The sequence below is a fragment of the Microtus ochrogaster genome, linkage group LG1 (assembly GCF_000317375.1).
Source record: "Microtus ochrogaster isolate Prairie Vole_2 linkage group LG1, MicOch1.0, whole genome shotgun sequence".
In the NCBI taxonomy this organism is placed as follows: Eukaryota; Metazoa; Chordata; class Mammalia; order Rodentia; family Cricetidae; genus Microtus; species Microtus ochrogaster.
Window position 1 is genome coordinate 3,167,873 of NC_022027.1, and position 15,323 is coordinate 3,183,195.

At 58.0% G+C, this 15,323-nt stretch overlaps 1 protein-coding gene across 1 annotated transcript; it reads right to left on the reverse strand.

Moving 5' to 3' along the window:
- Csnk1g2 (casein kinase 1 gamma 2) lies at positions 1–5,888 on the reverse strand. The gene is made up of 11 exons (XM_013350702.2): positions 5,461–5,888; positions 2,840–2,880; positions 2,682–2,751; positions 2,434–2,582; positions 2,124–2,358; positions 1,969–2,054; positions 1,811–1,895; positions 1,552–1,700; positions 1,276–1,359; positions 1,076–1,182; positions 1–734 (listed from the first exon to the last, which is right to left on the reverse strand). The coding sequence occupies exons 1-11, from the start codon at positions 5,645–5,647 to the stop codon at positions 680–682; spliced, it is 1,248 nt and encodes a 415-aa protein (XP_013206156.1). The 5' UTR covers positions 5,648–5,888; the 3' UTR covers positions 1–679.
- Between the last annotated feature and the right edge of the window lie 9,435 nt (positions 5,889–15,323).

The following is a 15,323-nucleotide window of genomic DNA, read 5'->3' on the forward strand; positions in this document are numbered from 1 at the left end:
GATGGTTTCATTTTCTTTTTAATTTTTTTTTCTTTTTTTAAAAAAAGCCCCTAAACTCTATGGCTTCAAGGAAGCGCTGGAGAAACATAAGTTCATTTCTGTACACGTTGTAAAGCAAGAACTCAGCTCCCGCGACCACAGCCTGGCTCTCCCATGGGGACCGCCTCTCTGCTGCCCCAGGTCGGGCATTAAGGCGATTCTGTCCCGTGGGCCCAGCACGCAGACACAGGTCACAGCCGCCCTGGCTCCATGGGGCCCAGTCCAGTCCCTGCATGGTGACCATCCCGCGCTCCACCCCAGCTTTGGTGCAGCATTGTGGTAGTGCACGCGCCTCCCCTGGTGGCCAAGGCCTCATGGCCTCCCCACGTAACACCCATGCCCCGGGCCTGCCCCACTCGAGAAAAGGGCCTTTGGATCGAGGGGACAAGCTGGACTTTATGAGCTAATGGGGGCGCAGAGGGGACGGCGCGGCGCTTCTCTCCTGGTTTTAAATAGTTAATGCTCTCAAAGGGGACGAGACATGGGCGTAGAGATTTCCGCCAAAGTCCTGTGTGAAGGAAGTGGCCCCAAATCCCCGAAGATGATGCCTGCAGTCGGGCCAAAGAGCCCCATGCCACCAAGGACACTGCCAGCCTCCTGGATACCGCCCTGGGGATCTCGGCAGCGGCTGCACCCACCCTCACTTGTGTCTCTGCAGGGATTTTCTCTTTCTCCTCTTGAAGAAGCAGCAACACCTGGGGGGGGCAGGGGGGGACATGGGTTAAAAGGACAAAGTGGGACCAGGCGGTGGTGGCGCACGCCTTTAATCCCAGCACTCGGAGGCAGAGGCAGGCGGATCTCTGTGAGTTCGAGACCAGCCTGGTCTACAGAGCTAGTTCCAGGACAGGCTCCAAAACCAGAGAAACCCTGTCTCGAAAAAAACAAAACCAAACAAACAAAAAAAAGGACAAGATGGGGATGGATAAGGGGACAGAGGTGACAAAACACTGATATGGGGTGGGGGTAACTCGAGAAAGGTGACGTAGGGGTGGAAGCGGCATGCGATGAGTAGAGGATGGCAGTGACAGAGCCTTACTTGGTTTCATCCGCCACCTCTACTTCTGCGGGGGCCGCGATGGGGGCGTTGGAGTGGCCAGCGGTGGGGTCATCGGCGTTCAGCTCTCCGTTAGTGGAGTTCAGTGCCTGGAAGGGCAGCGGGTACCAGGCTAGCACCCCTGCTCACCCTGCGTCACTGGCCTCCGTCCCCTCCAGGACAAGTCCCCGGCCGGCCCTCACCTGGTTCTTGGTGTGGGGCTGGGCTTTGTCGCGATGAGGTGGCTGGGAGGGCATGTCGGTGTGCACGGTGCCTACGGGTGTCGGCTGCGAGAGCAGAGTCAGGACAGTTCCTGACCCTCGCCCTCTGGAGGATGGCCCCTCCTACGGAAGCTCCCGCCCACGGCCCTCCTGCACACCGTGGGGATAGGGGCTCCCGACCTGGTGTCCCCGCACCTGCAGACCCACACCGCCCGCACGTGAGTTCTAACCGGAGGGTCTCTCATCACCTCCACGTACCAGGGGCTTCCCGGCCCAGTCATACTCGTAGTCAAACACGTAGCCGCTGCGGTCGAAGAGGTCGGTGAAGAGCTTCCGCAGGTAGTCGTAGTCTGGCTTCTCAAAGAAGTCCAGGCGCCGTACATAGCGCAAATAGGTGGCCATCTCCTCTGCGAAAAGACAAGGGCCAGGGGCGTGGTCACATGGGCAGCCCAGTCTGCGGTGTGGCCATGGCCACACTGTGGGACGGAGCCAAGGGGCATCGCCGTGGGCTCCTCACCCGGGAAGCTCTCACACAGCGCCTCAATGGGCGTGGCGCGCTTGGTGTCACCAATCTTCTGGTAGCGCTCCTTCAGCGTGTCGGCCTGCGTGACGTGAGCGTGGTCAGGGTCAGCGCCCATTCCCGCGCCCCTCCCCCACCCGGGAGTCCCCGCCCACCTTGAGTCCCTGCCAGGGCAGGCTCCCGCGCAGGAAGTACATGAACATATGTCCCAGGGCCTCCAGGTCATCCCGGCGGCTCTGCTCTGCGGGGACAGCACAGGCTCAGCCCCGCCCCGGGCCCCACCCCATCCCCCCACCGCAGCGCGGCTCACCTTTGCCCAGGTGCGTGTTGATGCTCATGTAGCGCGCCGTGCCCGTCAGGCTCTTGTGCTCGCGGTATGGGATGTGCTTCTTGGTCTCAGGGTCGATGTACTCCTTGGCCAGCCCGAAGTCGATGATGTGGATGGCGTGCTGTCGTTTGCTGCCCGGCCGCCCGACCAGGAAGTTCTCTGGCTTCACGTCGCGGTAGATGAGGCTCTTGGTATGCACATACTCCATGCGTGTGATCTGCAGGGACCAGGGTTCAGCGTCCAGGCGCTGCCCAGCCTATCCACCCCGCCCGCCAGCTCCACCTCTCCGCACCAGCTGGATGGCAATCATCAGCACCGTCTTCAGCGTGAAGGTGCGGTCGCACAGGTCGAACAGGTCCTCCAGGCTGGGCCCCAGCAGCTCCAGCACCATGGCATTGTACTTCCCACACGGGCCAAAATAGTAGACCTGAGGGACGCCCTCTGCGGAGGAAACACGCGTGCTGGACACCTGGAGCCCCTGCCTGGGCCACACCCTGTGCCAGTCTCACCAAGTGCCCATGCCCCCCATGCTGGCCTCACCTGCTGTGCTAAGCTGCTTGTAGAAGCGGTACTCCAGATGTAGCTGCGGGGCCCGGGACTTGATGGGCTCCTGCAGGACAGGGGACTGTTACCCAGGCCCTCCTTCTGGGCCTGGGGTGCTCGGCCTGGCAGGGCAGGGCAGGGTAGGGTACACTCACCAGCTTGATGGCCACGTACTCGTTTGTATACAGGTTCTTTCCTGGGGGAGGGTCAACAGAAAAAGCATGAGGATTGTGGGCTAAGGAGCCCACCTCACCCAGTCCACAGCGCACTCCACAGAAGCTTTAGACTCCCTCCCAGCTTCCCAGGAATCCCTGCACTGCACCTCACTAATGTATGCAGTCCCGGGGAGGTCTACTGTGAATCCAGCAGTAGGACCTGCTCCACGCTCAGCCTCTCCTGCAGGGGTCACATCTGCCACACCCAGGCAGATCTTACCCCAATCTCCAACATTCATGTTTACCTCAGTATCACTAGTCACAAAGGCCACCTCCAGGGTCACACCCCAGTGGCTACACCTGCCACCCCTGAAGGGAAAAGACGTTCCTACCACAGCAGCTGTGCCCACAACTGCTTCTGTTCCCAGCCACAGCCAGCCACCAGCTATGGCGCAGCCCTCTGCCCTGGTTCTCCTGGACGTCTCCATCACCACCAGCCACCACGTGCTTGCCATCAGGGCCCCTCTATGACAGCCTGCCACCACCTGTGACCCACCAGAGCGCCCCAGGCTGTGTAAGGCGCAGCGCCATCAAGCTTCTTCCAAGAGGAGGCGCAGTGACGGTCCATGTCTCCATAGGTCTGGTCCCCACCCCTCCACCTCACAATGGCTGTCTCTTGCAAGAACAGCCAAGTCAGCTGTCACCTGGGAGGGCCTAAGTTTGCCCACTTTCCCTGGACTGTGGCTCTCACAGGTCACTTTTCCTCTGTTGCATTCCCGTCTCTGCTGTGGGAGACTCGGTGTGGAGCTTGGCTGCAGCTGACAAGCTCAAGCTCCCACAACCACTGCGCAGTGGGGGGAGGGAGGGGACTCCCCAGAGCTGTCCTCTGACCCACAGGGTCTGGCATGTCTGCTCCCAACATATATACACATTAAGACTTTTCCTTAAACGTGGGCGGGGCTGTGGAGATGGCTCAGCAGGAAAAGCTGCTCTTCCAGAGGACCTGGGTCCAGGGCCAAGCACCCACAGGGGCTCACAATAGTCCCCAACTTTAATTCTAGAGGGTCCAGTGCCCTCTTCCGGTTTCTCTATGTATGCATACAAAACATCCACACACATAAAACAAGAATTTTGAAAGAACTCTTTTTTAAAAACAAAACAAAACATGGGGGGGGGGGAGCTGGGCATGGTAGTGCACACTTAATCCCAGCACCGGGAAAGCAGAGGCAGGTGGGTACCTGTGGATTCTGGCTAGCTTGGTCTACACAGTGAGCTCCAGGCCAGTGGGACCCTGTCTAAAAAGAAAAAGGAGGACAGGGGACAGGACTATGGCCCCATAAGAGGAAGAAAGTTGCGCAGACATAGGGCTTCAAATTTCCCATTTAATGAACAGTTATCTCTACAGATCCAAGGGGCTCAGTGGCCCCAGGCCAGACAGACACCTGAGTATGGGCCAGGGTAGCTCCACACGGGAAGAGGATGGGGGCTCAGGCAAGAGGCACCCCATACTCACCAGGGAAACGAACACCTGTGCAGCTTATTCTAATTCTGTGGGGCATGGGGAGGGAGCCGAGCTCTCAACGTGCTGCCAGGCTGGCCTCCCTCAGTACCAAGTGATGTAAAGCTAGTTCAGAGCTGGGGAGAGGGAAGGCACTGGCTCACATCACCACTGCATCCTAACCTGCACTCACAGTATTCGCTGACCCTGGACTCCAACAGAGGTCAAGCTGCACAGGCTGGTGCAGTCAGCATGGGGGCACATAGCACACACTCCATAGACAGGCTCCTGCAGAGGCTGCAGTGGAAAACCTTTTAACTCACACTGTCCAAGCCCCTACACAGATCTGTACAGAGACCTGAGGTGGTGCACGGCCACCCCAACTGCCTAAAGCCAGGGGTCCTTTAAAGTGTCCTCATACTTGCCCGTGTGTGTGGCTGAGTGTTCAGGGCTGCGGTCTGGCATACCCATCACAGCGGAGGGACTATTCTCAGCCAGGCCTGGGGACACCTGCGGCTGCTGACTGCAGAGGCCCTCACCCGGATGGGGTCCTAGCTGGCCTTGAACACCCACCAATACCCTCCCACGGGAGAGGAAGGGACAGCTGTGCACAGGGCAGCTGTGCCCCACATCAGTGCCCTCGCTGACTGAATGGCACGTGTCAGCTGATGAGTGGTCAGGAGTGGAGAATGACAGCCACTGTGTTCTGGCCCTCAGCTATCTGCCTTTGCAGCAAGGTCCACCTCCTCCCCAGGCCCGCTTCCAGGTGACATCGGGGACCTGAGCTGGCCTGTTGGGTCTGCGCACGGGGCTGGTGTCTCTTTTTTATCTTAAGGAGCTGGACTGGGATGAGTGCCTGCACACAGGTCTTCTCTAACCTACACAGGGCCAGGATGTGACAGTTCCAGGGACCTTTGGACTCCTGGGCACTGCTGCGAATAGGGGCCAGTCGCCTAAGAGGGAGGCACGCTGGCTCAGCACTAGCGTGCAGACCAGGCAGCAGTCAGACACTGGTCTCTGCAGCTCAGGAGCCAGAGGCCGGGAAGCTGTGACTCCACCCACCCTGCCGCTTGCAGACAACCACCACAAAGCCTAGTGACAGACCAAAGAATGTAGGACTTACCTAGGCGGAGCTCTCCGAAGTTCCCACAGCCTATCTTCTTGCCAACCCGGAAATTGGGGCCCACCATCAAGACCCCTGAGCTGGTCCCCGAGCTGCGGACGCCATGGTTGCTCCGGCTTGTGCCAGTCTTGGACATTCTCCTGCCCTCCTCCAACTCCCCCTTCCCTCCTTTCTTGTCAAAATCCATAAGTTTGTGGTACCCTGGCCTCTCCACGGTGACTCTGCCGTGAGATCCGAGTGCGAAACCTGAGCTCGCGCCCGGCCTAGTACACCATTGCGCCTGGTGGCCCCTTGGCTCCCGGCTATTGACACCCGGGTGTGCTCGCAGGCCCGGCTGCAGTGCTCATCTTGGTGGCCTCAGGGTCACTTGCAGAGAGAGAAGACATTCTGCCAACAGGTCCCACCGCCTTAAATCTCGTGGTGCCCCACTGTGAAGAAACAGAGGCACGGGTTAGCGGACAGAGATCGCAGCAAAGGCTACTGTGGTGTGACCAGGCAAAGGCTAGCAGGAGCCAGAGATTACGGTGGAGTAGCCATGTGCCCTACTTGCCACATGGCTGTGCCATCAAGTGGCACAGGCCCCTTGGAAACCTAAAGCAAGAAAGGGAAGCCAGATCCAGGCTAAGAGGTGACACCAGGGCTGCCAAGACAGGAACAGCGGCAGGTGGCAGAGCAGATGGTATCCCTAAGAGGGCAGGGGATGGGACTCCAGTCATGCAGGCAGGAAGGCACATAGCACACAATGCTGGGTGAACAAGGAAGGCTTGGCAGGGCTCCAGGCAGTGGGTGCCGACCCCGCTGCTCTGACCTGCATCTCTTAGCCCCAGAACTAGACTGGCCAGGAACTCACTGAGTAGCCCAGGCTGCCCTCAATCTCAGAGATCTGCCAGCCTGTTTTTTATGTGGGTGCAGAGTCACCAGATCTCCAGACTCTCAAGGCGAACACTTCAGCAACGGAGCCGATGCCCAGGCCGTGGGTTTGCTTTCGTTTGAGACTCTGAGAGATGAATTCACAAGTGTGTTCTAACACAAGCGCTCATGCAGGGGTTTCTCACCCACCAGGCCACGTGCAGTTGTATGTGCTCCTGGGGCACATCTGGAGGGGCTGCCGGCCTGCTTTCCTGCTCAGTGCCCCCAGCATCCCATCCCCGTGCACTGGGGTCCCGCCCAGCACCATCTAGGCGGTGGTCATGTGTCTGTTTGCTGACTTCTATTTACACACCGCTCCGCTGGGTTGGGGCCATCGTATCATCCCGAGCCTTCACTGACAGCAGCTCCTCACTGAGGGGCATAAGGAAACCCTGGGCAGTAAGCCTGGCTGCCCAGTGCAAAAGTCTAACCTCCTTCCTGGGTATGTAGCAGGGGCCTCTCCTAAAGATAAAGGGAACTCAAAGAACCCAGGGGTGGGACTCTACAATGCCAACAGCTACACCACAGGCTACCCAGGATCTGCACTCCACCAAGGACACCCACAAAAGCCCAGCACCTGGGGGAAGCATCCCCCTCCTCACTATGGATGCCATGGGGAGGAGCTCCTGACGGCTAGGCCGCTCCTCTTGCCCTCTCCTCACCAGGACACTGACTCTCAAGAGCATGGGAGGCAGCAGAAGGCCTGCCAGGGAGACTGTGGAACGAGACCCGTGTGCCACCAGGGGCAGGTGTGGAGGAGAGGCGGGCAGAGGCCAGCTGAGTATGATGAAGGCTACACGGCAGAAAACCCATCTACTTTTCACTCTCACCCAGCAAGGGGCACACTTGGGCAACTGTCACTCTGAATACTCCCTCCAGAGCCTCTGCGTCCACATGATCACCATGACATCCATGGCTACCTCACTGAGGTTCGGCAGGCAGAGCACCTCCCTAGTGTGCAGAAAGCCTGAGCATCCTAACACAGCATCCCAATGCAGAGATGTACAGCATTGTCTCAACATGCAGGAGCAGAGGCAGGAGGGCCAGGAGCTCCAAGAACATTATCACAGGTTAGCAAGATGACAGCTTAGTGGGGAATTTGGTGACCCCCATCTCCTCCCTCATCCATTCTCCCCATCAGCACACACTAAGTAAACACAGAGAACTGTAAGGGCTGCACACACAGAGAGGCACTCTCGGGCTAGCACCCACCCCAGCATCCCTGCACGGATGCCAGGGCTCATGTACTAGGGAGAGAAAGGATCACTTAGAAAGGTACAAACATCTACAGGGAGCAGCCCTGCCCCCCAGCACTCGTCCTGTTCAGACCTCCACACCCCTCAAGCCCCAGACAGAACATCACCAACACTGAGAGAGCAGCCTGGGGAGCCAGTTGTCCCCTGCCTTTCCCAAGTGCACATCTGCAGAGGGCAGGTGAAGTCCCGCCATGGGGCCCAGCAGCATGGAGAGCTGGACGAAGCAGGCAGCATTGAGCAGGGGCAGTGAGTGACATCAGGAGACCTAGTGCATGGACACCTGGCTGTGTCAAATGCAAGGACTGGTAAAGACACCAATGTTAGGGACCACAAAGACATGGGGCCTAGATCACCAGAGGCAGCAGGGCCACTCCAAGGATTAGAGATAAAGGTACCCAGATAAGGCTGAGTCTGTTCAGGCCGGAGGGGCCACAGGAGTTAGCAGTGGCAGAGTGTCCTGGGAGACAGACAGCCCTAATCTAAGGGAACGGGGCAGGCCGCTGTGTCTTCCTTAGCATGGCTGGGCAGCTGCAAACCTGTGACCTGAAGAGCTGCCTGTCGCAGGCACAGAAGCCTTAGCCTAGGACTCACCATAGAAACGTGACCCTCTCACTCCGTTGCCCACCTATGGTGTGTGGTGGGCAAGACCTAGGTGACAACATCAATTGCACAGCCAGCGGCACAGGCAGTGCAGACCACCCTGGGGCCAACTAGGGTATGCAGGGAACGGGCATCTATAGGACTGCACAGGACACCAGGCAATGGCGGGCTCAAAGCAGGCAGGCTGGAAGAAGCAGGCCCCACAACACTACTGTGCCCTTGAACCACGGTGTTTGTGGGTAAGTAGGCTGCCTCTATCCTGAGTGGACACGGCACCAATCTGCCACTGCTCCTCTCACAAGAACAGCTATGCAGACATGGGCTATGTGGCAGTCCGTGATACCCAAGAGAGTAAGGATGCCACCACAGACAGCTGTCACTCCAACACCGAGGGTCAGTGGAACAGACAACCTGGTGACAAGTAGCTGTGTCTCAGGCACACCTGAGCATGTGAAGAGTGACCTGGGACCCCAGAGAAGAGGAAGTGCCGCTAGCCCTGGCTCTGGATGAAGTCTGTAGCTAAAAATAGACCTAGGAAGACAGGCAGGCTTTCCCAGCCCTAAATAAAGCCTCCCTGGGAGGACCCACAAGGCCCAGAGCCCAGGCTGTCCCCAGGGGTGAGCCCAGGCTCAGGGTTAACGCTGGACTGGCCTGCGCAAGACTAGGCTGGAGGTCAGCTACAGGGCACTCACTCAGGGAGCTGGCTGATAGCAGGTTGGATTCCCACCAGACATACCCCTCCTTGCAAGGCCCCAGCACGCACCTGCCCTGTTCTTTTTGGGGTCCCCCATCTTGCTGGGACCCCGGCTGCTCTCTGCTGGAGGCCCCAAGCCCCTTCCCTGCATCTCCACTCAGTGATGTCACAGTCCCTAGCTGACGTCACTGGGAGTTTCCAAGCTAGACCTGGTGCCCAGCTGAGGGGACAAGCAGGGAGTCCTGGCTGCAGCCCTGAAGCTATTGCACCTGAGTGGCAGTCCAACATGGACTTCCTGTTTCTTGCAGACCCAGGCTGCGACATACCAGGACTCCCCAGCACCGAGTCCTGGAAAACAGCTAGAGAAACTTGGGGTTCAAACCAAGAAAGGAAAGGAGCATGGCCTACAAGGTGTGGTGCTACCTGGCCAGTGGGCAGTGGGGCTATGTATTAAGTTGGGACCTGATGACCAAAACAGATATATATGTCTGAGCCATGAGGCTGATGGGAAGGGGGGGCGGGGGACAAGTCCTACACAGGCCCATGCAATGGCCAGACTTCTCAGTACCTTGTCTTTAGAGAAAGGTACCCCAAATACCACCACAGCTCACCTGCTCCTGCATCATTATCCCTAAAGATGCAGAGAGACAAGCTGGGGATGAGTGTGGATGGAGCCACTGTGCTGGTGGGCGTGCTTCTGTGCAGCCCCAGCCAGTGTGCGGGCTCACCAACACCTGGGCTGACAGTCCTCAGAAAAGGGCTGAGGGCCTGGACCACAGCACTGGCCTGGACCACAGCACTGGGAGACCATCTGGGAGGACCTATCAACAGACTTCAGAGAAGAGATGGCCAACCCCAGCCACGTGCGCCACCATATCCGCCGTGCTCACACACAATCACACACTGGACACGCGCTGACACATGGAATTGTCGGAAGCTGGGCGCACACAGGCCTGACAATCGGTATGCATGCCTTATGGCAAAGAATCAACCACTGCTGTGTCCGACACCCAGACAGCTCTACAGCATAAACTACAGAAAGAGTGACTGAAGGCGAGGACGGGCGGGAGGGACACGGCCTCCCTCCTGCTCCCGAGAGAACATAACTCCCTCTACAGGAGAGCAGACGGCGTCAGTTCCTGAGACCTTGGGTCTTGTACCCTCTACACTGGGGGTTGGTTGACTGTGGGACCTCCTGACCCAGGTCTCGGTGAGGGTGACTCTGCTCTCAGGAAACCATGGGCCATGGGTGCTGCCTAGCACTCACAGACGCGTCTAAAGCCACGAAGCTGGCGTCAGCCCATGCACGGCTGTGTACAGGTACGGACTGTGGTCTACAGCAGAGGCCTGCGTGCTTCCCACAACACCCGGATACTATGACAGGAAATGATCACATGGACCACCAGCTCCAGTGGGGCTCAGATCAAACCCACGCTACAAAGGACAACTCAGTCGTAGGCTCCTGCCCAGCAGGAGATTCAGGGGTAAAAGGGGTTTGTCCCCTGGGAATTCTCCAAGTGTCACCAGGAACGGTCACCAAGGCCTCTCAAGGGTGGTTCTCAGGAACAGCTTGGGATCTGCAGTTCTGCAGTCTCAGGCACGAGCAGTGTGGACCGACGTGCACACGTGTCTTCCTAACTAACTCTCCATCTGCTACCGAGCCATCTCGCATTTGAATCCCAGCTTGCCACTTTAGCTAGCACAGCCAGCTCCGTGGGGCCACACAGGTGGCATCTGAGTACTGAGTACTGGAGAGCTGAGTTTGGGCAGTACTTCTACCCTAGCTGCCTCCTAAGTGTGGGGAAGACGGGCATGAGCCACCATGCTTGGTCTTGACATTTTAATAAGGGGTGGGGGAGAGCTGTCCAGGCTCACAGTGTGTGGAGGGCCTAGCACCAGGTGAGGCACTGGCTAGATGCACACAGCCACCCACCCAGAGGGGTGTAGTCTGTCCTAGAGGCCCTGCCCATGCCACGCCTCCTCTTAGGGGCGGAGTTCAACGGCCAGAGGCTGTATGCAGTATGCAGATTTCCCAGGAGCCCACAGGGCGTGCCTCCACAGGAGGCACAGGCCACAGCATGGTAACTGGAAGAGAACAGGCCAGTGCCTGGGGCTGCAAGCTCTGTGGGACCCAGCCACTCTAATCCCAGCCCCTCTGTGCCTGGAGCAACTGCGGACTCTGGGGGCTCCTGGCACAGCCAACCCCTCTGGTTCTGATTCCTGCACCTGCCCCCCAACCTGTAAAAACACCTGAAGACCCTTACAGGCCTGCACCTGTGCTAAGGTTTTCTTTAGCTCTCCCAGGAGTGCTCCAATCTTTCTCACTGTAACCCCAGGAGAACATGCGTGGAGCAAAATCCCAGGAGTCAAGGAGTTCAAGGCCATCCTCAGCTACACATTAGCCAGCCTAGGCTACCTGAGATGTGAGCTCAACAACACTTTCGCTGGGTGTTGTGCCACAAACCTACGTCCCAGCATTCAGGTAATTGGGGCAGGCATGAGTTCATGGCCAGCCTGGACTACAGAGTTGCCATCTCGAAAGTGGAAAATGGCGGGTGAAATGGCTCAGTGGGTAAAGGGCTTGGTGAAAACCTAACAGCCTGAGTTCGACCTCTGGAAACTGCATTAATGTGGAAGGAGGCCAGCCTGGTCTACACAGCAAGCTCCAGGACAGGCAGGGCTAGAGACTCTTATTGTAAAAAAAAAAAAAAAAAGCTCGCCGGTGGTGGTGCCACCTTTAATCTCAGCACTGGAGAGGCAGAGGCAGGTGGATCTCTGAGAGCAGGGAGCAAGGGCTACAGAGAGACCCTGTCCTAAAAAAACAAAACCAAACTGTTCAAGGAGAGAACCAATTCCAAGTTGCCCCGACCTCCACATGCACACCTGAGACACACAAGACCCTGCATCAAGAGCCAAGCACAAGGACCCCACACTCAGAATACGGAAGCAGGAGCAGGTGTTCAAGGCATCCTAATCCACTTGAGACCTTCTCTCTCAAATCTAAAACAAAACAAAACAAAAAAAAGATGGCCTTTCTGCCCCCTTGGGTCCAAGCCAGGTGTGGCACGCCCTTAGGGGGTCTCTAGGGAGTCAGTGGCTGGTAGCCCTCCCAGCTGGAAGTTCCCACCTCCAGGCCCCAGCCCCAGCCAGACCTAGGGTCCTGCTGTCACAGGTCTGCACAGCCCCATACAGGGACAACCTTGTTCCTGGCTTTGACTGTGGACTCCCGTGAGGCTGCACGCTGCCACTGGACCCTGACCTGTGTCTGAAGGCTCCACAAGAGCTGCCATTTGACAGGATATGACCTCAATCTGTCGCAGTCTCATGCCACAGAGCTGTCCCCAGGGGTAAGGCTGTGGGCAGGAGGCCCCAGGCAACCTGGAGGCCTGTTCCAGAGGAGAGGAACAGACTACTTCCCCAGTATGGGGCCTTTTTCCAAGAGGAAAGACTAGGAGGCCCACCCACAACACCTGGCCTCTGACGGGAGAGCAGAGGCTGTGAAACCCAAACATCACTCTGTTCTCAGGACTAGTGACTCCTGTCTCCCAGGAGGGTTCTGAGGGCCCCGTGGACATGACATGGGGCCAGAGAGGGCACATAGGCAGATGTAACAGTTGTGGCTCCCAGTCTCGGCTTCTTGACTGCTATGTGTCCCGTGTGTCCTGTGGCCTCTGCCCAGGATGAAGCCTCCTGGTGACCATGCATGGGACAGAGCATACAGAGGTAAGGACTAGGGTCTACTGGTCCTACATCTTTGCAGGCCGTAGGATCGTGACCCACCCGAGTGCCACAGCCAGATTGTTTCCTCAGGTGACAGGTGGCCATCCAAACGCTCCAGGAGACCTGCTGAGGTTTCCCCAACACCACACCTTGAGGTCAAGCCCTGCTTTTATGCCTCCAGAGTGACTGATGCTTCCTGGGGACCAGGATGGGGACAACACAGGTGCAGCTGCCCAGCCTCTGAAAGTAGCGGAGGTCATAGAGAGTGGATAGCGTACCAGAGGGACCCACAGGGTCACGCAGACAGGAACTTCCTCGGGGAACATCCCTCCTGGAGTCATCCAGCATGTCCTTTGTCCCCGGGATTATTAACCACAAGTCATCCCCTCTATAAACCAGGCGCCATGACCACCTCATGGATGCCGTAGCACAGCCCACAGGCCCACCAGCTCGCAGATGAGTGTGGACACACTGGGAGTCGCATGCCTAGGGCTGTGCCAGTGCCAACCAACAGGCTCTAGAGAAAATTGCTCATGGCACTTACTGGCAAGTTGATGCCCAGGGCCTTCAAGGACAAGGCTTGGGTCCAGCAAGAACACGGCCTCTAAGTGGACATCAGATGTGTGGGTGAATCTGGATGAAGCCCCAGCCACTTCTCATCATGACCCAGCTACAGGACTCTTGGGCTGGTGGCTCCTTCAAGTGGCTCCAACTGCCCCCCAGATAACAAGAATGCCACTGGCCTGTCCTATACCATCTAGACACCAAAGACCGCAATACTTAATCCTGCTTTTCCTCCCTCCTCCCTGTCTGGCCCCCACACAGGTAAGGGCAGTCTCTTAATGGTCCCCAGCCCTGCAGGAAGGACGGAGTCTGAGGCAGTTTCAGCAGGCACCACAGCAGAACAGAAACCAGCACCCCACAGCACAGCTCTGTCCTGCCTGCTGTACGGTACGCTTCCCCAGCCAGGCCTACAAGCAAGTTCTCCAGAAACACACGTGGTCCCCAAAGCTGAGGTGGCCATGTTGAAGCTGTTACCAAGAACCTCCCCTATTCCCTTCTGCTGGAGGCAATTACAGTATAATTGAGGAGAAGACACAGGTCCTTCAAAGAAGTCTGCACTGGGCTCCACCACAGACAGCAGGAGCAGGGGGAGGGCTGGTCTGGTCTCCGGGACATGCTTGGGGCCCAAGTGACCATCCCAAGGTGAAATCAAAGCAGACAAACAAGAGGCATCCTCAAGCAGCTGGCATAGGGATGCACAGGCCCTGAATCTCACCCCACTGGCCTGCAGTGGACTCTGGAGTCTGGCCCTTTCCAGGGTCCCCTACTTTCTTGCATAGTCTTTCCGGTTCTCTCCCACTGGCTTCCAACAAAGTACCAAGGCTCAGCATTAGTGGGAAGGCCCTGGAGACCCATGGCAGGCACTGTGTGCCTGTTATCTCCTGGGAAACCCACCAGTCAGCATCACACAGCTCTGCTGGAGACAACTGCACACTTCCCCCTCACAAACCTATGTGCTCCAGTCTTCTCTAAGCTCGACCAAAGCCCCCAGGGCAGGCAAAAAGCCCAGTTGTCCACCCCCACATCTAACAGGTCAGCACTATCCCAGTGGGCAGCTGCGGTTTCTCCTATACCAACAAGACCTTTGTGCTTTCAGCCACCAGCTCCCAGAGTCCCCAGCCCACAGACATCCAAGGAAGACCCCATCAGCCTTCCGAGCTCAGAGTGCCGGGCTGGGTGAGCAGACTGCAGCTCAGTGAGGACAGACAAGTCTCCCCGCCTCCACCTACACACCAACCCCCAGGCTGCTTCCTGCAAACTGCCATCCGGAGGCCACCAAGATGAAAAACAGCTGCCCCCAAACTAGAAGCTCCGTCTCGCCCAGGTTGCACAGGAGACCCTTCCCTGCGGACACTGTTCCTATCTCCTTGTGAGAAAGTCACCCGTAGACGTGGACAAAGTTGGGGTAGAGAGGTACAGGCAGGGGATCCTGCAGCCTGCTCAGACATCTCACCCCTCCCTCCTTGATCCGTGTGTTTCCGGAAAACAAAGCCGGTGGCCAGAGCGGAAGGGGGAGGGCGCAGGCAGCTGGGCCCAAGAGTTCCCAAGCAGCTCCCTGCAACAGGTCCCCCCCTCAATGCCTGTCCCCAAGCCTCCCAACAAACCGTCAGGACCACAAATGTGAAGAGCGAACATCAGGGAGAGGGCTGGGAGGGTAGAGGGACAAGGAGCCGGACCCAGTTGGCAGGAGGCAGGTGTAAAGGGAGTTTGGGGACAAAAAGAGACATGGGGGGACATGAAGAAAAACGTGCGATTTGCAGGTGGTCTGAACACCTGGGAAGAAGACACAGGAAACTGGGGGGTCAGAGCGCGAGGACACGAGTGGGGTCAGAGTGTGGGGCACACTAAAGCCGAATGGGGGTCGCGGGAAGAAGGCGACCGGAAGTGGGGGCGCATGAGTGTCGCCCGTGAGTTGAGAACCTGCGAAACAGTAGACACTGGAAATCAGGGGTCAGAGAGAGAGGGATACTGAGGCAGGGTGACCGGAAGTTGGGGTCGCGCGGTGCAGAGCACCAGTCGGGAACCGCAGGGTGAGGACGGTGAGCGCCCCGGTGCGAAGAGGGGGTCATCTGAGGTCAGTGGGGGGTCACAGGGTCCCGGCACCGCGGGGGTGGGGCGCG

Coding starts and splice junctions, on each gene's coding strand:
- Csnk1g2 (XM_013350702.2), bottom strand. CDS start 5,647: ATGGATTTTGACAAGAAAGGAGGGAAGGGGGAGTTGGAGGAGGGCAGG. Junction 1,183..1,275: donor AGCCCCACACCAAGAACCAG/GTGAGGGCCGGC, acceptor CTGCCCTTCCAG/GCACTGAACTCCACTAACGG. Junction 735..1,075: donor GAGGTGGCGGATGAAACCAA/GTAAGGCTCTGT, acceptor TGCCCCCCCCAG/GTGTTGCTGCTTCTTCAAGA.